At 37.3% G+C, this 21,979-nt stretch overlaps 1 protein-coding gene across 1 annotated transcript; it reads right to left on the bottom strand.

Moving 5' to 3' along the window:
• Positions 1 to 4,660: 4,660 nt before the first annotated feature.
• Cox10 (Cytochrome c oxidase assembly factor 10) lies at positions 4,661 to 11,197 on the bottom strand. The gene is made up of 8 exons (XM_085957391.1): positions 10,979 to 11,197; positions 10,733 to 10,843; positions 10,387 to 10,606; positions 8,999 to 9,194; positions 8,483 to 8,658; positions 7,393 to 7,572; positions 6,330 to 6,464; positions 4,661 to 5,874 (listed from the first exon to the last, which is right to left on the bottom strand). The coding sequence occupies exons 2-8, from the start codon at positions 10,811 to 10,813 to the stop codon at positions 5,612 to 5,614; spliced, it is 1,251 nt and encodes a 416-aa protein (XP_085813517.1). The 5' UTR covers positions 10,814 to 10,843; positions 10,979 to 11,197; the 3' UTR covers positions 4,661 to 5,611.
• Positions 11,198 to 21,979: the final 10,782 nt, after the last annotated feature.

The following is a 21,979-nucleotide window of genomic DNA, read 5'->3' as shown; positions in this document are numbered from 1 at the left end:
TTTTGACCATAGTATAGATAGAAATACCAAAATATTTAGAATTAATAAATTAATGGACTTCCGTGTTTTATGTTCTAACATATAATGTAGAAATACCACTAAGCAATACTCCACCTATAGATAATACACGGAAGTCCATATAGGTAGGAATAAATTATTTTTATTTCCTGTGCATCATAATATTATTAATAATTATTTTATTATAAATATACAAAATATTTCAGTAAGTCTAAATATGAAAAAGAATTATATATTTTTTAATTTATATAAGTACAAGATTATTTGAAATTTATTATTGCTCTAGAAAAAAATCAACGCAATGAGAATTATTCCTGGTCATTCTCCGGGACATCAGCTGATGAAGAATTATGTGGAATTCTATCATAAAATTCGTGAAATTCTGGAGATATCCATTGTTTCATAGTTTGCAGATCTGAACCGGACACGGTGGTTTTGCCTCAAAGCTCTTGGCCTAATAGAATCTCCGACTTGCTTATGTGCCGAATTACAGGATGCCGATCACATCCTCTGAGAGTGTCCCCATATTATGTCGGTTGAAAGGAAGGGGTTCTCAAGTCGGTTTGATCCTCAGTTGGACCGGTCGGCCATTGCGACTTGGTATCTACGGGGGAAAATTTGTCAGCTTTTAAAAAGTTTGCGGCGTTTTACGGCGAGCGAGAAGGTCGGAGGTCCACAGTTTGGAAATCTTCATCGGAGAACTTCGCCTTATAACGTAGATAACCAGCACCATCTTAAGATATAAATAAAAAAGAAAAAAAAGGTGTGCCATCAATATTCTTTTTTCGAGCCACAAAAGGAGCTGAAGATGATGCCTACAAAGAGCAATAATTGTTTATATCATTTAACTCCATATTAATAACTTTAAAAGGCTTGTTTTCTTTACATGTGCCTACAAACTGAACCCAATCCCATGGAGTAACAATCTGCATACCGTTCAGCATCTTTTTTGACGTTCTGTTATAGAGTGGTCAGTGTCTATCTCCATGTGTGTATGGCCTCGTAATAGGAATTTGTGATTTATGATTTTCAGCGTAGGAATGGTTTTCAGAAACCAGGTATATGAAAAAACAATCATGATATTCCTATTTTGGCCAGGGCAATTAATTATCATACCAAATCGTCAGCTCTTCAATATTTGCTAAAACATTGCTAGATGCCCATTTCATCAAACAGCAGCCGATCTTATTGCCACCCCTTCCACTTTTTATTTCATCCACATCAGTGTTGTGTCTCACTCACCACTTGCATCATCGTAAATTGTAAAATTCAGAGTCCACAATTTTATCAGATGGAAACTATATGGAGTAGGTAAACACTTCTCAAAGTCAACCATTATTACTTTCATACTGGTATTTTTTTTTTCTTGCAAGAGTTTTATCAATCTTATTTAATTGCAGATGCTTCCTGTATGTGGTCTTCCAAAGGGTGTCATTGAATTTATTTTTCTTCAAAAGAAATATTGACATCTTTAAGACTCATCTTACGGCTATCGCAGGTGTCACAAGTATCATTGCTTGGCAAATCAAACCCGAATTAAATTTTTATTTTATTTAATTGAAAATCCATTTTGAATATGGTATATGGCGATAGAGCCACAATTTTGGGTTCATTCATGTGGTTATATTTTTTGGAGAATAAATCAAACATTTTTGTAATACTTGTTTATGTATAACTAGCTGCATCACCCGGCGCTGCCCGGGAGTTACGTAGAGTGCAAGGAATTTAAAAAAGTAAAAAAATATAATATTTTAGATTTTTTTTTTTTGTACATTTATTGCATTTAAATATCTAAAAAAGTAGTACAAATTCTATTTATTATTATAAAACTGTCCCCGGGGTGCAACGGGTTAAAACTGAAATTCGAGACCCCGACCACGCACTCCGGCTCTGATGCGTCCCCGGGGTGCAACGGGTTAAAACTGAAATTCGGGACTCCGACCACGTATGCAACCAATAGCGTGCTTCAAAAAGTAAACTCATGGGGTGAAGACGTAAAACTAACCTTCTCAGATATTAAGACAAATATAATGTTTATCAACAAAAGGAAAATACGAACACCAGAAATCCAGTGGAAAGGAAAACCGAAAGAGTTGGTCGATTCCTTTAAAATTCTTGGCATAATACTAGACAGGCACATCAATTGGGCGAAACACGTCGACTACATATGTAAGAAAGCAGCTCAAATGGGAAAATTCTTTTTAAAAACAGCAAGAGCCACTTGGGGGGCGTCTCCTGAAGTTTTAAAAATTATATATCATGGAGCTGTGGAGCCAACCTTAACTTACGCGGCATCGGTCTGGAATAAAGCAACTCACAGAAAGTCGATCCAAAAAAGACTGAATTCCGCGCAAAGACCTTTCGCAATATCAATTTGCAAGGGATATCGCACAATATCGCTAACGTCAGCACAAGCCCTGGCAGGAATAGCGCCAATAGATATAAAAATACAAGAACTTACAGGAATATACCAAGTTAAAACAAGCCACATACTTCCCCGACACTTACCTACAGACAGAACATACGAAAACAAAATACACTACACACAACTTCCACATCCTGGCAACAGACATCTAGAAAATATAGAACACATAGGAACAGTTGACGAAGACACTAAAACAAAATACCACATCACAGGATTGGAGATCTACACAGATGGCAGTCTAATCGATAACAAAGTAGGGGCAGCTTTTGTAGCCTACGAAAATGGAACATTAATAACACCCCGAAAATTTAAGCTCGAAAGCTACTGCACTGTTTTCCAAGCAGAAATATTTGCTATCAGAGAATCTCTCGAGTGGACACTCAAAAGATTAAAGTTCCACAAACACGACTATGTAAACATATTCTCAGATAGCCAATCCAGTCTGGTAGCTCTCCAAAACCCATCATCGACACACCCACTTGTAAGAGACATTTTAACACTGTCAACACAGCTTCGAATGATAGGAACAAACCCCAGATTCTTCTGGATAAGAAGTCACACAGGGATAGCCGAAAACGAGGAAGCTGATAAATACGCTAAACAAGCCACAACAGACAAAAGACCTTTAACCTATACACACTTCCCTCTGAGTTACGCAAAACAAAAACTAAACGAAGATACCATAGAGCTATGGAACCACAGATACACAACATCCGCCACAGGATCAATAACGCAGAAATTTATTCCAAACATAAACTGTGCCATCACTCTTGCCAGGAACTTAAAAATATCACACGAACTCACACAGATACTAACAGGCCACGGATCGGTGCGAGCTTATCTAAAAAGATTTAAATTGAGGGATGACGACTGTTGTCCATGTGACGGCAACACATCTCAAACTGTGTGGCATGTCATCAACGACTGCCCTATACTAGAAAGGGAGCGATGGACTCTCAGGACTCGATGTAGACAACATAATCACGAAATTGACCTCCAAAAGCCTCACGAAGCACTAAGCAATAGAACAACACAAGAACACTACACAAAATATTTAATCCTGGCCATAAAGAAAATTAAAGATATAAATGGAGGCACCTAATTAGCCCCACATCAATGCAACTAACCCACCCAACCACCTTGTACGAAAAAGCAAGGGTATGGTTATTATTAAAAAAAAAAAAAAAAATAAGTCTGAACAATGTCCTACAATGAATTACAGTTTCTCAATAATTTTGTGTAAAAAGAATATTCTATTTATAAATTTTAAGTACGGAACCAAAATAACATCGCTGACTTGGGGAGTTGGATAATTTAAAATATAGGTATAATATACTAAATCCAAAAACCTAAACTAAAATAGTTTTAAAATCTTGACTCCACAATAGTAACACGCCTCGCTTATCTTCAACTTGTCTTTTTAGAATAATATACTTATTGCCTTTAACACTCTACGTCCTACGGTAACAATGTCTTTTTATGTTTCTTTCTCGGCACAACGCCGGGGTGGGATTTGGCCTCCTCCACAAACACCCTCATAACAAGTCTTATTATTTTCATTATAAATTTGTTTTGAGTTTGGGTATAAATAAATAAAACAATATAATTTGCCAACATCTTATATTTAAATAAAACTATTTTAATAAATTATTTTTATACATATAGCAAAGTAATACAAATGAAGATGAAATTTATTTTTTTTATTTTCATAAAACTACTCCAGTCTTTATCATAAAATATAATACTATGGAGAATTTTTGTTATGCTACTTTGAGATAACATTTTAAACCAGTTTAATAACTCTGGTCTTATGAGCGTTCATATTTTTAACACAGCGTGTTTAAAAATTCTCATACAAATCAGTTTTAATGAAATACTAACTGTGGCAGAATAAAATAAATAATCATTAATCCGGAATGGTGACTGCATAAGTGATACCTAAAACAATGATAGGTATTAACACCGTATAAAGACTGATTTAAAGATGAAAAATAATTAATTATTATTTAGAAATGTTGGTGGGAGGAGATATTTAACAGGTAACATTATTATACATATACGTACATATGTATGCATAATATCGTCGCTTAAGAAACAACACCGCGGAAGTCAATTAATCACATACATTTTTGTGTACAAAAAAAATAAGTTAAAAGGTATCAATTTTCAATTTTTTGAGACAGTTTTTGTTTGCTCCTGAAAATTTTAATTAATTGACTTCCGCGGTGTTGTTTCTTAAGCGACAATATGTTATACTACATTCATTTTATTAATCTATTGTTTACGCTTATGTACATTTTACATGTCTTTGTATTAAAACCAGTTTTCATATTTTTAATATAGGAAAATAAGAAGGAAAAATCATTCCATACATAAATGCAAGGGAGAAAAATGTCAAACATCTTGACAGAAGAACTGTAATAGCAAAACACATTAAAATTCTATCATTGACACCAGCCATATTACACCCCAAGACTGAACTCAATTTTATGAGCATCAACAAAGTATATCATCTTTAAAATCTATTACGCAAAATGAATAGATAATTTTCTACATTGAATCGTTTAAACGACTCATATTATTATGAATATAACATAAATAGACTTATAATACATCTTTGTCTATTTAAGTACTAAATAAACAATAATTTAAAATAAATAAATAAGTAAATATGCCAAAAATTAAGCACCGTTTATTACTAATGTCATGCCAAGCATGCCACATGAAGAAACTATTATATTGCAGGCATTTTAATTTGGATTACTTCATTGAATCAACACGATAAAAAGTACCAGCCACTGTGGTGCAAAGGCGAGAACGTTGGGCTCTTGTACCATGAGTTGCGGCGTTGAATTCAGCGGCTGGGTACGAATCGGGAAAGAAACGCCAACTACCAATCAACATTAAAAGCTTGATAGGATACTGACAGATAATTTAGTTAAATCTCACGTGGAACGGAATTATTTTTAATTGCGACACAAACTATTGAGACAACTCAAAACTGAGTTTTTAAATGGTTATGTTGGGATTTTTTTAGAGTTGAGAGGTGTAATACAGCGATAAAATAAATATGAAACTTTTATATCTCGATATTTGCTACACATTCGTTAGAAATTTTATTTTTAAAATAGGTAACTAAATATGACTAAATCACAAAAATGTTATATTTCAGCCGGATCTTTCGGCGCCATTTGCAAGTGCAAGACTTTCTTCGAGGGCAGTGACGACAGGCCCCCGAGGCAGCACAGCAATATATTTTTTTTCAGAATGTTTGGACGTTTGGATATTTTTGGTATCAGGTGAATCCTCTTGCGTGCTCCAGTACTTTTTATTAACTAAAAATAATAACATCAAAGCTGGCAGGTGAATGAGTGAATATCTAAACAGTTTCCTGGAACTGCTGCTGTCCGACTTTTGGTGAAATTGCCAAGCTGAAATAAAAAATAATACATTAAGTATTCATTACACAGGACACGTCCTATCATTTTCAAAGTATTGTTATACTAAATATTGTCAGTTTTTGAAAATGTTTATGAGACAATAAACCTTATTACAACGCAGGTTCTCACGTAAAGGACACAAATATTGAATGCGCGCCATGTTTACGTGACAAACTGACAGACGTAACTATTGAAAATAACATATTCTTTGACACGTGTTTAAGTTTATCCCATATTATTTTTCCAAACTCGACATCCGTAGCCTGTTATAGCACACCCAGTAGGGTAAGCGAGTTCTCATTAATTTTGTATTCCCTGTTAAAAACCAAGGTTAGATTCGTGTTCCTACATTTCCGCTGTTTCATCCTAAAATTCATAAAACCCACTCATTTCTACAATCACTGAATACGAATGTCGACTTATATATCCAATTCAAAAATACCCACCTAAATACACGAAATATAAATTCAAAGGCAATGATTCGGCGGCAAACCAAACATTAGTGACATCTAGATACGGTGCTGCACAACAGGCAGCTGTGATAATGGCGGTGTGGCGAAGTGCGACCCTTCGGCAAAGTCCTGAAACAAACACAAAGATTGAAAATTAAACACAGAAATAATATTCAGCTGTAAAAAACAACATACAAACATGTTGAATAAATATCTTAAGGTGACGCATCAGTGAAACGCCAAATAATTCTCAACTGTACGCGCGACGAAATTTTGTACTCGCTTCGCATTCATTGAGAGAACGGCGAGTCAGACATACGTCACTTTGCTGCGTGATGGCGACGGGCCAATTAATTCTAAAATCGTGTAAAGATGACTAAAAACGTTACCCATTTACTTTAAAAAGAAAACATGTCAATGAATATATTATTATTGTTACTAATAGAATAATAAACAGAACGTAAAATGGACGTATGTTGGATTTATATGAGAAATAATATTTCGTTTGACAGGCGTCTTTTGCACCCGCGACCCGCAATCCGCACATCGCCTAGCAACGATCTTTTTAGACCGTGCCTCAACTAATGCATGGCCTTAAGAAATAAAAAAAAATATGAATCAGCATGATAATTCCAAAATATTTTGATTATATCATTATTATCATCAAACTAGCACCAATAGTGCGTAAATTAAACTATCGCAATAATAATTGTTTACACGTAATAGTGCTGAATGTCTCGCCAATCTCATTCTTCAAGCGTAAGCAAGACGTGTTGTTGTCATCGTATTGTACTATTTGATGTGAAAATTGATAAACGTCAAAATCAGCTGCAGTTCGTATTTTTTCTGGCATGTTTGCCATTATCGTTCTACTGTGCATGCGTCATGCAAGTTCCAACCATCACGTGTAAATTCAAAAGCTTGTTAACTTTCTTGAACAATACATGAAATCTTGTAACTGTTTACACGTGCATTTTCTTGTTATGGTCGCGATAATACGTGCTACCAGCAGTAAATCCATGCACGTGTAAACGAGATATAATATTAAGTGGAATACCTGGGTTTGTGACAGCCATCATTCTATAGCCAGCTCTAGAATAATCGGGTCGGAGGTTCCAGGACAGAGCGTTGAAATGTGGAAACTGCCAAGAGTAGAGAAGAACCCCCAGCAATCCTGCACCGACTCCCAACGATCCACTGCATCCAACCCAACCCATCAATGGAGGGATAGCACCAACTAATGATAATCATGAATAATAATAACATTACTACAGACCTCGATTATCCGGATTAATTAGAGATAAAGATAGTCCAGATAATCGAAGTTCTTCTGTATGTAGATTATCTACTATATTATATATCGCACCGTGAGTGTAAAACCAAGGCATCTGCAAATTTTTCAATTTCGAGATTAAATGGAAAACAACTGCAAAAGTCGTGAACTTGATAATGTAAAAGTGAAGTAATTGAAAGAACGTGCAATATAATGTAGATATAAACCAAATATCATGGTTTTTTTTTTTAAAACTCTATTTCTCCTAAGAAAACGAAGACTTCAAACCCTACTATATCCAAAATATGTCTTTTGCAGATGCTTTGGTTTTACACTCACGGTGCGATATGTATATGCAATACTAAGTTTGTACAATGCTCTCTGAATGCACTTCGAAATTAAGTGAATTACTGAAAATGGAATTGTTATAAATTAAAAATCTACTTTCGCCGGATTTGTTTTCTCAAAAATTGACAACACAGAAATCTTCTACACGCAATGACAGTGACTTCCCGTTATCGCTGAGATCTTGTTGTGGACAGTAGTTTAATAATTATTTATATTGAAAGTCACTTAGATGATTTCCTACGTGTAATACAGGCCACTCCCACACTGGCCGAAAATGGCCGAACCCAACCGAACATCAAAAAGTTAACGTTTATGTTGTCGGACTATAGTGTAAGTATAGCCTTAATATAGGCTGTATACAATGTCTAGTTTACTGTTTCATTTCAATGTTATTAATTTTGATTACAGAAATCTTATAAAATGAATATTTTTATTATTAACTTTACTATAAGACGCTATCTACATAATATTGTATTTCAAATAAATTTGTACTTTTCTATATAATTTATGTGAAAGAAAGACTTACCTATAGAACCAACCCAAGTATTGATAATTGATACCCGTTTGAGGGGTGTGTATACACAGGTGTAGAGAAAAAGATTTCCTAGTCCTAACAACGCTGTGAGTCCGTTTACACCAAAATAAAGCATACTTATTCCAGTTGTAGCCGTCATCGCAGCAAACGCCACAGCATGGTGGGGTCTAAAGAACAAAACCATTCAAAATAATTATAGGTATCTTCATATAATAAACCTTCATAATATTATGAATATGTTAAGCAGTGGATCATGTATCCAATATAATTTTGAATAAAACCATTAATATATCTTCTATATATATCAATATATGTAATTTATCTTCAATATAATCGATAAATTTTCATATATTTAATATTAAGATTATCGAGTGCATAGGCAACCAATTATCTTTATCTGATTATTAATCAATGAAACAATTCCTCGACCAGTTACATCAATAATATTTGATAGTGTTGGACACATAACAGATGATAATAATAATAGCCACATAATAAGATACTCACGATAGCAACCCTTTTACGAGTACTCTATTTTTTGTTCTGGACATTTGCGCATCAAAAGGCACCTCGAAGAATTGGTTGATCGAATTTGCAGCGCACGAAACCAGTCCTGTGCCAGCTGAGCACAAGGCAAATGTCAGTGGATCGAACGGTGCCGGGGCGAGAGCATATCCAGCCATTGATGTTATAACAACTAAGGCTGTAAGAAATAATGTTAAAATTTTCAAACACACCATATTGCACAAATTTGAATAGTTTGAATTTTAAATGTATCGATGAGAATGTATACAGAAGATTGTTCAAAAAGTCATGAACAAAATTTAGATCGTGGGTCGTTACCCAGTCGGTGACTTCAGCCGTCGCAACATAAATTGAGGTAGAAAATTTTATGCAAATCTATACTAAACTGACACAATTAGTTTTTATTCAATTTTATTCAATAAAAATGCTACAATTTATTATGGGTGAATTAAACGTTTTTATGGCAAAAATACAGGTTTTTATGGCAAATAACGACACCTCCTACGTAATAGGCCGGAATTGCGTTTTTATCTATTTTGACTTGATTGCCTTTTGATAATCAAAAAAAAAAATCAATCAATATAATATATCAATCAACTAGAAAGTTAAATTAACGTTGTGGTGTTTTTAAAATTTATTAAAATCGTACTACTGAAAAGTATCATTTTGCAATTCCGGCTTTATATATAAGGTGGTAGGAGGTGTCGATAAGATGACTATTTTTAGTTGGATGAAATTGATTTTAACAAATCAAGCAGTGAAGTCTACGGAATAAACATTTTTTGTGTCCTGTAATTTTTTTGATACAATTACGCAAGGTGGGTATGTAAATAAGTCAACATGATTTGCTTATTGATTGGCTACCAGAGCTGCAACAAGCATGCATCAAAAATTATGTTCAAAGTCGGGATTATATGAATACGTGTATTAATTAAGGCGCTAAGTACCAAAAAAATAAAAACTGACATTGTTATAGAAAAATGTTCTACATACTAACGCCAATAACTTCAACTATAGTCTAAGTGCCTCAGGCAAATCAAAAAAATACAGCAAAATAATTAAGCCTGTCGACGTTGTAAGTCCGTTGGCGTGTTTTATTTATAATGGTGTAAGTAGCACTGCAGTGGTCAACGGCATTCAATATAACATAGCTGACGATGGTGTGTTGACACTTGCGAGTTCTTAATACCTAAAATTATAGAAGCTGCCGTGATTGCTTCACACTGTAAAACTACATTTTTCAAAAGGTCTGCTTCATGAAATTTTATTGCAGTGACTCGGTATTTTGTAACTACAGGCAATACTACTTTTTGGTACTTAGAGCCTTATTTAATACACGTATTCATATTATAGATTAAATGTCTGCTTACATGTCAGGCGAAACTTGGACAGCATCAGGCTATACTGCAGTGCTTTTCCACGTTCCATCAAAGGCGTTTTTTGCCAAACCTCTTCTTCTTTGGCATTTTTATTATTATCAACTACCGTCACGCCATTTGACATCCCTAAATAACCAGTCAGGTGGAAACTTTTCGATGAATTTTTCAGCCATGGTGTTGCATCTAATTTTACTTTCACGCGATAATAGCACTACAAAATAGAAAACATTTTTAAACATAATTTTGATTTCATAATTTTCACAATTTAATTGCATTCCGACACCCCGCTAACTATTTTGGTATTACTAGCACCATAATAATAGCATGCATAGCTTACATTATTACTGCTTATCCGCGTAAAGCTACTAACAGCACTTCTACCACATAATAAACAGGACCGTGATATTTTAGATAACATATTGTTTCCGAATCATCTTAGTCCACGGATCTGGAAAAACATGAATTAAATATGTATTAATAAGCTATACACGAGTGTTTCTATTGGTATGAAGAATTAAAGACTTTGTTATTATTAATATTAATTGACAACGGATTTATAAAATACATGTTATGTAAATCTAACCTTAAATATTCGGGAATCGATCCATGATTATTATCACGGATTACGTTTAAACCGATAACAGATTTACGGAGTTAATCAGCGTAAATACTTTTTTGGTTTAATGTGCACTCCACGAATGGATTATTATAGTCTAAGTGGGCTTTAATCGCATTGAGTAAGTAATGCTAAAAACTGAAAAACCCATACGTCAAACAAGACTCGGCTGCCGCCGTAGAAGGTATATTCATAGTCTATGGGTATATTATCTATGCGTAGAAGTACGTCATAGATTAAAGTTCGTATACTATCTATGGTAAAAGGCACTTACCGTTTTTCTATAGGGAATATAATATATTCGCACAATTGAATGGACTGTTTTCACAAAGCGCTGACAACATTTAAAAAGATGTTCCTCAAATCGGAAATGGATGATATTATTCACAAATCAACTACAACTCCCAAATGATCAATTTGCGCTATGGAAACAGTAGTCATGACGTATCAATATACTATTGTAACTAATTAATCGTAAATGAACACAAATCCTATAGGTTTAATGATCTTAAACAATATTATTCGAATTTGACTTTGAAGTCCTTGAGATAGGGTTTGCTCTTCCTTCTTCGCGTGAGGTGTTAATAATAAGGGCTAATTAATTTCCTTTTTCTTGTCGTTGGTCATTCATCCCTTTTTATTTACTGGTCATACCCTCGTCCCTTTTTTTATGTAGGGTGTTTGGGACCCCTTTGTCTTCATTCTGGATTTGACTTTCTTATTGTTTAGGTGTAGCGCTGACATTTCATTTCTAACTATCAAAAAATTATCTTGAATGAACGTTAAGTGATAGTTATATGAAGGTTAGGTGAACAGTGATTATGGCACAACATCTGAATAACCGTGAGGAGGATATTCTAAAAGCAATGGACACCAGACGGCGAAGCAGAACTGTTACAGGAAGAAAAGTTCAACGTACGAGCGTCGATTAAGATGCTGATGTTTGAGGTATCCTCGTTACGTACCTTATTTCAGCAGGGGGAACCGGAAAGGATGGCACAACGCCCAAAAACAATTATTGGCGGCCCTTACGGTCGTAGAGTTAGGTCTAAATGACGAGTTGCGTCAGTAAGACCACTCGTCATCAGCTAACCATCTGACGGAGAGGACCATCGCGGCCCTCCAGAATGCGATGTTTTCCCAACGGGACAGCTTCTGGAAGGGTATGCAAGGGTTAGTGGATTAGGCAACTAATCCTCAAAACATCATAACAGCGATGGGCCTGTACCAAAAAAAATCGAAGAGGGTTTTGGGGACAACGCATAATAAAATTTGCGAGAACTTGACTCAGATCCTTACCGGGAAGCGCGCCAAGATTATACAAGCTCGGCGCCAGGTGATTTCGTCCTCAGTGAAGGATATCACTCGAGAGGCACTATCAAGGATTTCTCTGAGCTCAGAGTCCCGGAAGGCCCTCAAACTCACATTATGGTACTCCTAAGGGGCGACGTCCTGTGGAAAGGAGTTCTCCATCGGAGGTACGGGTTCCACCAGGGATCCGTACTCTAAGCGGAGGTGACCGCATCTGGACGACCAACAACATTGGGGGCCGTCTAAGAGACTTTCGGGGAGTCTGGATGGCGTAGTATACCCCTCCTCCTCTTCATTGGAAAAAAATAATAGCCGTAGCCCGCATACCTTTTGTGCGGACACCACCATTGGTAAGTCCTTTACTTTTACGGAAAGAATTTCAAACGCAACAATCAGCAGAGGTCACTCTCGAGACCGAGGACTTAAAGAACACTTTGGTTCTAGAAGAAGCGGGTCCAACCCCCAGTTTTCTCTCAACCCTGTTTCTGGTCAAGAAACAAGACGGGACACTATGCCCTGTTTTCAACCGAAAGCGTTTGAATGCGTTCCTACAGCCAAAGCCATTACAAGGTTCCAGCCGTCTTACAAAAAGAAGGCTGGCTAGTAATAATAGATCTAAGCCAGGTGTACCTCCAGGTACCCATGGTTTCTCAACATCGTCAATTTGTTCGACTAGCCTACCGAGGGGAGCTCCTACAATTCACGTGTCTCCCGTTCGTGCTGTAAGCCACTCCGATTATGTTTGCATCCCTGACCAATTGGGTCACCGAACGCCTACGAAAGAATAGCTGAGAATATTCACGTACCTAGACGACTTTTTAGTAGCCAACCAATCCGGGAAACAGTCTCGGTTCAGCTGGAATACACAATAACCTTCCTACAGTCTTTGGGGTGGTTAATAAATATAAAAAGATCCTGTCTTATCCCAAGCCAACAATGAGGGTTCCTGGACATCACGTGGGACACACACAACAAGCGGAGGTTTCTGTCGCCGGAGAAGTGTGTAGCACTCCATCACCATCTGCTAATACAGGTACAAAAAGGCAGTTGGTCCCTCAGACAGGCACATATCCAATCCCTTCTGGTGCGACTCAACTTCACATCCTACCTCCACGAGGAAGATTGTATTGCCGACGGCTACACCGGTCCAGTCATCAATATTGTCGAGGTCCCATTCTCACCAATAGGCGACAATCCCACCACAGGCCTAACAGGACATCATGTGGTGGCTCCAGGTGATAGGATCCTCAAAGTTGATACACAGAACGACATTCAATCACTTCCTGACGACAGACGCAGCTGACACAGGCTGGGGATCCCAATTGAATGAACACCACCTATCAGGTACGTGGAAACAAGACCAGTTAGCATGGCATGGCATTCCAACAGGGAGAAAATGTTTGTAATTCAATCTTGGGTACAAGCAATCATAGGATCAGATCTGCTTCTGCAGACAGACAACAAAACAGTGGTGGCATACATCAACAACGAGGGCGGCACAAAATCTCACCCTCCTAAACCTATGCCGACAGATATTAGTATTTACCAGTCGAGCCAACATCACGTTTACTGTACAATACCTCCGCAGAAATTACAACTGCGTGGCAGATCATCTCTCCCGCAGACAACACATTCCCGAATGACACCTCATCACCGCAACCACCCCCCTGTTTGAAAGATGGGGAGTTCCCGAGGCGGATTTACTCGCAAGCGAAATAGTACATGTCGTTGCAACATACGTCTCACGAGACGTTACAGACAGTGGCGCACTGTTTCACGATCCCTTCAGCTGAGTATAGGACTTCAGACTGGCGTGGATATTTCCCCCACCAAACTTACTTCCACGAGTCCTAGCGCACCTGAAGTCAGAAAAGGGGAAGTCCTTACTAGTGGCACCGAGCTGGAAACAATGCTTTTGGGGAGTGGACTTACGAAAAAGAGCGATAGTACCTCCTTATACAATACCTCACCTACATACGACACTAGTAGGTAAGGAGACCAACCGTCCACCTCCAAGGACCCAGGACCTGTCCCTTTAACTATGGATAATTTCGGGTGGGGTGAAATAACATCAACAGTCTGAAATGATTGCCATTTTGTTAAAAAAGGTAGAAACAATCGAAAAAATTCTAACCGATCACCAAAATTATAATAAAAATAAATCGGTGTCATTAAAAAAAGCAATTAAGCCCAGTGTAATTAAGCTCAGTGCAATTGTAGTAGACATACCGTTGCCAGCGACATCGCCTACACCGGCAGCGCGTGCACTAGCGAACGATACTGTTTGCTTCTGGCTCTCGCCTCCTGTTCCGGCACCGAGATCAACACCGCCACCAACCTATGCAAGGACGACACGGTCGCAATCGAAAATTAAAACAAAAATAGTATGTGAAGGATCACATATTAAACCAGGGCCCAGTACCGTGCCAAATAATGTAGAAACATCTTCACAACCTCTAATAAAAAAAACCGTGTGATAAGGCCTCAGATAAGACCTTAGCTGCAAAAACAGACGACGGATGGGCTACCATTTCACGGAAACGCCGAGTCACCGTACGTGGAAGTCTCGAAGGACGGGTTAAACCGGTGGTGAAACACTACCATTTTCACCCGTTTCACCGGGACACTACGAGTAATGATCTCCTGACATATTTAAAAAAGTTATGTACCGCTGAATTTACAGTAGTAAGGATTAAATCAAGAGGGGACTACGCATCATTCAAGGTGGGTATCCCTTCTGACGTTACTGATACTTTTCTGAAGGCTGAAATTGGCCACGTCACTCATTTATAAAGGAATGGGTGGCAAATGTTGAAACCCCGAGGTTACCAAGTAGCTGACTTCGGAATAGTAACCGCTCTAATGAGCTGTTTTTCTACTACCAAAATGTCCGTGGCTTGAGAACTAAAACTGTGGAATTTTCGAGTGGCATTTTGGTTGATGATTATGATGTCATAGCGTTAACAGAAACGTGGCTCAATAACAGTGTTTTCGGGATTGGGTTAAAAGGGATCGAGACTCCGGAACAGGCCACAGGCAGGGTGGAGGCTGTCTTTTGGGAGTTAGAAATATGGAATGGTTACGGACCGAACGTTTTCATGTTTTGGAGACTCTTAATGAGGACCTTTGGGTAAAACTAACCCGTAACGGAGTGACCACGTATGTTTGTGTCGTATATTTTCCTCCAGCGAGTGAATTGGAGATGTATAAACTATTTGTTGGGAAAATGTTGTCTAGCGATATCTTAATTAGGGATAGAAGGATTATTGTAGTGGGGGTTTTAACCTGAATTCAGCGCGCAGCAGTGAAAGGGTCAAGAGCGAACTCGAATTTCTGTGTGCTGTTTTTGGATTTTCCCAGTACAATGCTGTTCCTAACTCTGCTAATGGGTTTATAGACAAGATTTTTAGAAACGTTAAAATATCAATTTTGCGATGTATGTCACCGATCGTACGAGAAGATGCGTATCACCCTACTTTATCTTTTTTACACGAGTTTTGTCCAACTCTCCTTCAGAGGACTAACATTCCCTCACACAGAACAAATCTGCAGAGGGGGTGGAAGTTTGAAAGGGGCAACTTCGCTTTACTTTACTCATTAATGGGTGAGGTAGATTGGAGTGAGTTGTATGAAATTTGTGACGTAAATGACGCGGTACAGCACTTTTACAACGTTATTTATAATATTTTTGACCAGTGTTTTACAAGGAAGTCGCCATGTCGTGGTGGAAGGCGATACCCGAGGTGGTTTTCTCGGGAAATTGTCGGGGACATTGAGGTCAAACATTAATACCATAGAACTTGGAAGACTAAGCATATTCAGCAAGACTATGAAATGTTTAGGTGTTATCGCTCAAGAGTGCGGCAAGCTGTTCGACTGGCCTATCGAGCGCATATTATAGAAACGGTAGAAAATTACATCCGCGAAAATTCTAAATCGTTTTGGGACTATGTTAAATCTTTAAGAAGGGATGGTGGGTTTGCCAATTCAATGAGTTGGAAAGGCGAAGAGGTGACCGGATCTGGAGTGGCAGAGGCATTTGCCGGTCACTTTAGGTCTGTCTACGCAAGTAGCACTCCGAATCTGGATGTTGCCTCAACGTCAAGAAAACCATCACGCGGTGCCCAATCTATTGATATCCTTCCGATTGATGATGCTATTGTTTTTAGATTCATTAAAAAGCTAAAGAACACTCGATCTTTAGGACCGGATAATCTCCCAACATTTTTTTTAAAGGTGTGTATTGACTTTGTCAAAGGTCCGCTTTCATATATATTTAATCTTGTGATGAAGACGGGTATCTTTCCCGAATTGTGGAAGATGTCAAAGGTTACTTCAATCCATAAGAGTGGTACAGAGTCGTCAGTGGAGAGCTATAGGCCGGTGGCTGTTCTCTCGGCACCCGCAAAAGTTCTTGAGATGATCATGCATAACATGATTTATCCAAAAATTAGTCATTTATAATGAATGAGCAGTATGGATTTAGAGTTGGCCGATCAACGGAAACTAACCTGATGGTATTTGTAGATTATGTGTCGTCAGCACTAGATAGAGGCCATCAGGTTGACTGTTCCTACAATGACTTCTCAAAAGCGTTTGACAGAGTCGATCACGACATCCTGTTGGAAAAACTCCAACTAATTGGATTGTCCGATCGTTTTTTGAAGTTATTCGGGAGCTATTTTAGGAATCGTCAACAATACGTATCGTATGGCGTCTATCAGTCACAGACGTTCAATACATTTTCTGGTGTCCCTCAAGGCTCAAACTTGGGGCCATTGCTGTTTACGATTTTTCTAAATGACATAGAAATGGTCATTAAGAATGCTATGTTTTTGTTGTTCGCTGATGACCAGAAACTCTTCATGGAAGTTGTCACCTTGGACGATTGTCGTCAACTCCAACTTGATATAGATAATATATTAGATTGGGGCAGGCGTAACAAAGTGGACTTCAATATTTAAACATGCAATATTTTATCGTTTACCAGAGCCTCGCGAGTGTTATTTTTCCAATATTCGATGCATGGCAGAGTTCTTTCGCGAATAGCATCTGTAAGGGATCTTGGCATTACGTTTGACAGTAGGCTGTCATTTAGTGGTCATATTGCTATCATTTGTAAAAAGGCGTTACAAATTTTGGGCTTCGTCTTGCGTACTCCCGAGTCTTTTCAGATGTTACTGTATTAAAAATTCTTTATAATTCCTTAGTGAGAAGCCGGCTTGAGAGTGGGTCAATTGTTTGGGCCCCGCATCAGTTGAAATATGGCCTTATGGTGGAGCGAGTTCAAAAGAAATTTTGTGAGACTCCTTTATTTGAGGTTATATGGATACTATCCGTGGCTTTATCCAACTGACTTTCTCTTAGGTATGCTTACATACTGTAGTTTAAGTGCTGGAAGATATCAATATTTGGCCACTTATTTTTTTCGACTTATACGTGGTGTGAATGAGAACTCTGCCATTCTTGGTAGTATTGACTTTTGTGTCCCCGATAACTTAGAAATCGGGAGCATCAGTTGTTTGTTCTCCCGACGAGCAGAACTAACCTGCCATTGGTGATGCCAATTGGGAGGGCAATAACTCTGTTCAACAAAATCGCTTCGGATGTTGATATATTCCATCTATGTGAGGATGAGTATAGGTGGACGTTATTTTATAAATTAATAAAATAGGGTCTGCTTAACTCATCCGGTGTACTTCCTTGTACCTATATATTTTTTTTGTATTTACACATTTATACTGTAGAATAACTTAATGCTGATCTATCTCTTTTGTTATGTACCTAATATTGTTTTAATAATATTCTGTTGTTTCTAAATGTCATGTTGTGAACGTCTTAAACTTGTAATTTGTAATGTCCGCAATATGTAAAATAAATGAATTGAATTGATTTAAACACCATCCTGGTGCATATAAGTCAGCCATAGCCACATTTTGCAAACCGATGATCATTGTAGATATCAGCATCAACGTGGTAGTACAACACAATAATATGTTAAAGGCAATTTTGGTACATAAAACCAAACCCGTCAAACCACCGGTTTGGGATCCAGGACGAGTGCTACCTAGATCATCTTAGGAAAACAACACCGGTGGAGTACAACCTATACGAAACGTCTTGCAGGACAGCTACTCGGCTACTTCTCGCATCGGAACGAAGGGTTCATCACCTCACACTACTCAGTGGTAATAGTAGACAATGGATTAGTGCAGGGGGGTGCAAACTTTTTGGATGGAGGGCCAAATTCAAGAATTCAAAATGAGCGGCGGGCCGCAAGTAAAATACCATTTTTAGATATACACTATTTATTATCACGAAAAATAAACATTACAAAAACATTAATCAGAAGAATGAAACTGTTTTAACATTTTTTTAAATTCAGGTGTAAATTTTGTAGTTAATATTCTCAAAACTGCTTGTAAATGGGCATCGGAGATATTTGGTCGTAAAGAATTTTTATTGAGGTTCATGTACGAAAATGTTTGTTCACATATATAGATTGATCCAAAAATAATGAACATTTTTATTGCATAATCTTTAAGTTGGTCGAATTTGTCGGGTAAGGGCATTGTAAAATTTGGAGATTTCTTCACGACGATGCAATTCTCTTAAATCAATGTCACACTGCAGATCAATAATCTCAAGTTGTAGCTCTGCTGGTACACTATCAATATCTATTGAAAATGAATTGCGTACTGTTGCTAAACTTGTCTCAATTTTTCGGAAGTCACCAAATCTTTGTGAAAAATCGTCTTTCAGAGCTTTAATAATTTTACCAGATTCTTCAAATTTATATTCGGGTATATTCAGCAACTTCAAAGTTGGAAAGTGGTCCACGTTGTTATTCGATATTTGTCGAAGGAATAACTTGAGTTTTAATTGAAATCCATTCAAACTTTTTACCATATCATGGGCATATATTTTTTAACGCGGAGTTAAAAGTATTTAAATGTGTCACGATGTCCAACGTAGAAAATAGTGTGAGACGTGACGCAAGGAAGACGTACTGATATAATACATTTACGAAACAACAAATTCTAAAAAAATTTAATCTAGTGTCAATATTTTTTAAAAAAAGTTATTCGTAATCAGAAGTACAATTAATGATGGCGGGCCGCGAAAAAATACCCGGCGGGCCACATGCGGCCCGCGGGCCGCAGTTTGTCACCCCCTGGATTAGTGGATAAAGGTGACCACATAATTGTATGGCCAATGTTTGGCGCAAAGACATATACCGCCAAGCATCGTCAGTCGGAATGGAAGCTAAGCGCTTCCACGTGTCAGAACATCGACCCAGTATTCCGGTTATGGAAACTCGTCTGTAGTATGTCAAACCCAAGAAGAAAGGAAGGTGGAGATATTTCGGAATTATTTATATCTTCAAGTGGACCACCATACCAGCCACCAAGACAGTTATAGGGAATTGGATAAGATCAGTACTGTTGGAAGCAAGGGTACAAGAACCACCAGGCAGTGTCCGCTCAGTGGTGGCTTCCTTGAACTGTAAATATACCCAATAGATGATATCTTAAAGAGAGGTAACTGGCGTAGTGAGTCGACATTTCACGACAACTACCAGAGAACGATGGACACACCACCATCAGAAATGGAAAAGAACCAATTAACTTCTCTATTCAACCCTATAGATTGAACGTCACGATGGTATATGCCTCGTCAATGAATCATTGTCACATACAGGAATTTGGCATACCCAACACCAGGTGATAACAGATATCTCAAGGACTTCAAAGTTAAATTCGAATAATGAAAGGAGTGTTACCTACCAATAAAACTCTTATTATGCATGCTGACTTTGAAGTCCAGGTAACTTCTACCTGGTTTCTTGAGACATATAATGAAGACAAAGGGGTCCCAAACTCCCTACATAAAAAAAGAGGAGGGTATGACCAGTAAATAAAAAGGGAAGAATGACCAACGACAAGAAAAAGGAAATTAAATTAGTAGAATAACACCTCACGCGAAGAAGGAAGAGCAAACCCTATCTCAAGGACTTCAAAGTCAGCATGAATAATAAGAGTTTTATTGGTAGGTAAAATTCCTTTCATTTTGGCAAAACATACGTATGTATTAGGTAGGTGCCTACTTTCAGATTCAAATAATAAAATTAGTACCTATTTAAAAAGTGACGTTCATTAAAACTTAGGTACTTGGGCCGCAGATGCCGTAAAACAGTTTATTCCATGTAGACAATTATAATAAATACTTTTTTCTGTCGGCGCATAGGTTTTTCGATCCAATAAATTTAATGATAATTTAAAATTTGAATTTTTCATACATTTTGATGCAACATTATCACAAACTAAGATAATATTATTAGGTAATTAGGTTGGGGTACCTAGGTTAGGTTAGGTTAGGTTTGGTTTGGTCTAAAATGAAAGTTATAAAATCTCATGACGGCATCTGCGACACATTTACCAAAACTTATATCGATGAACCGAAAAATATATACCTGGGTGGTGTTATTTGGTTGTAAATAATATATCAACGATAGCAGCACGAATATATACTTATTTATATTACTGCGTCAAATATTTATTGACACCAGCCACCGCCATCTTTAGATTAATAAAGCCTGAGCATAACTTTTTGCATAAGCAACAAGTGGTCCACTGCCATACTATTTATTGATAACGTACTTGCAAGCAGAGTTTGGTATTCTATAATGACTGAAGAGTATAAATAAGTTATTAGTTATTGTCGTTTAGAATCGACTGTCACATTGACAAACGTCCTACCGTCGTGACCCCGAGCTTCGCCTGCAGTACCTTACATCGCCTATTTTAGTTAAACCTAAAAAATACCCTTCTTTCTTTGACAATGGCATTCCTACTATCTTTCCAAAGATATATATTTTTTATAGTGGTAACATTTGTATGAAAACACGCCAGAACAGGTTCGGTACTTCGCCTACTACCAATATCTTGCTAAATTGAAGCTTATACACCCATCACTATGGTTCATATTGTTTTGAACACATCTATTTACTATTAAATCTTTTCCTTTGTTTATATATATGGCTACATTTGAAAAATACAACGCTGGGCGAAGTTCGGGTAAGTACACCATGCTTCGCCTGGTGTCTTTCAATGATCAAAAATTAATGTTTTTCCTACAAAATGTGAAATTTCATATCACTTGTACAAAATTGACAACGCAATACTTCATTGGATATAATTACTAGTTACGAAAACATTTTAATTTTTATGATATCACGCAAAATCACACTAAAACTAGGCGAAGTTCGGGGTCACGATGGTAGTGTATTATGATATTATTATACACAGAAGAAGTTTACTTACTTTGATCGTCACTTCCAATTATTAATAACACATAACCACTAAATCAGATGAACTCCAAAGTCACCAAGATACGTTAATATAATCTGAAAGAAATCTGAAACTAAGAATACTCCGACAAGTGAACACAACAGACGCGTCAGTATGAGCACTCTATAGACAATGACAGGCAATGACAGGTCATCCATAGACAATGGGAGGGGCGAAAAGTAGGACCAGTCGTGTAATAGCATAATTTTTGCGATTGCCTTCTAATAAATTTTATTGCCGCTACAATTACCTATTACTTTGACATTTGTGAATTTCTACCTTTTCTTTGTGAGATATTATTTATTAT

Source organism: Rhyacophila brunnea, unplaced genomic scaffold, assembly GCF_057557595.1.
Source record: "Rhyacophila brunnea isolate RB1 unplaced genomic scaffold, BYU_Rbru_1.0 scaffold_7, whole genome shotgun sequence".
In the NCBI taxonomy this organism is placed as follows: Eukaryota; Metazoa; Arthropoda; class Insecta; order Trichoptera; family Rhyacophilidae; genus Rhyacophila; species Rhyacophila brunnea.
This window is presented reverse-complemented; position numbering and strand designations above follow the sequence as displayed.

What these genes read in the sequence shown, in the direction of transcription:
- Cox10 (XM_085957391.1), bottom strand. Translation starts at nt 10,813, where the DNA reads ATGTTATCTAAAATATCACGGTCCTGTTTATTATGTGGTAGAAGTGCT. An exon ending in CGCGGATAAGCAGTAATAAT is followed by an intron (nt 10,607 to 10,732) that starts GTAAGCTATGCA and finishes TCTATTTTGTAG; the next exon opens with TGCTATTATCGCGTGAAAGT. An exon ending in GTCCAAGTTTCGCCTGACAT is followed by an intron (nt 9,195 to 10,386) that starts GTAAGCAGACAT and finishes TATTTCTTACAG; the next exon opens with CCTTAGTTGTTATAACATCA.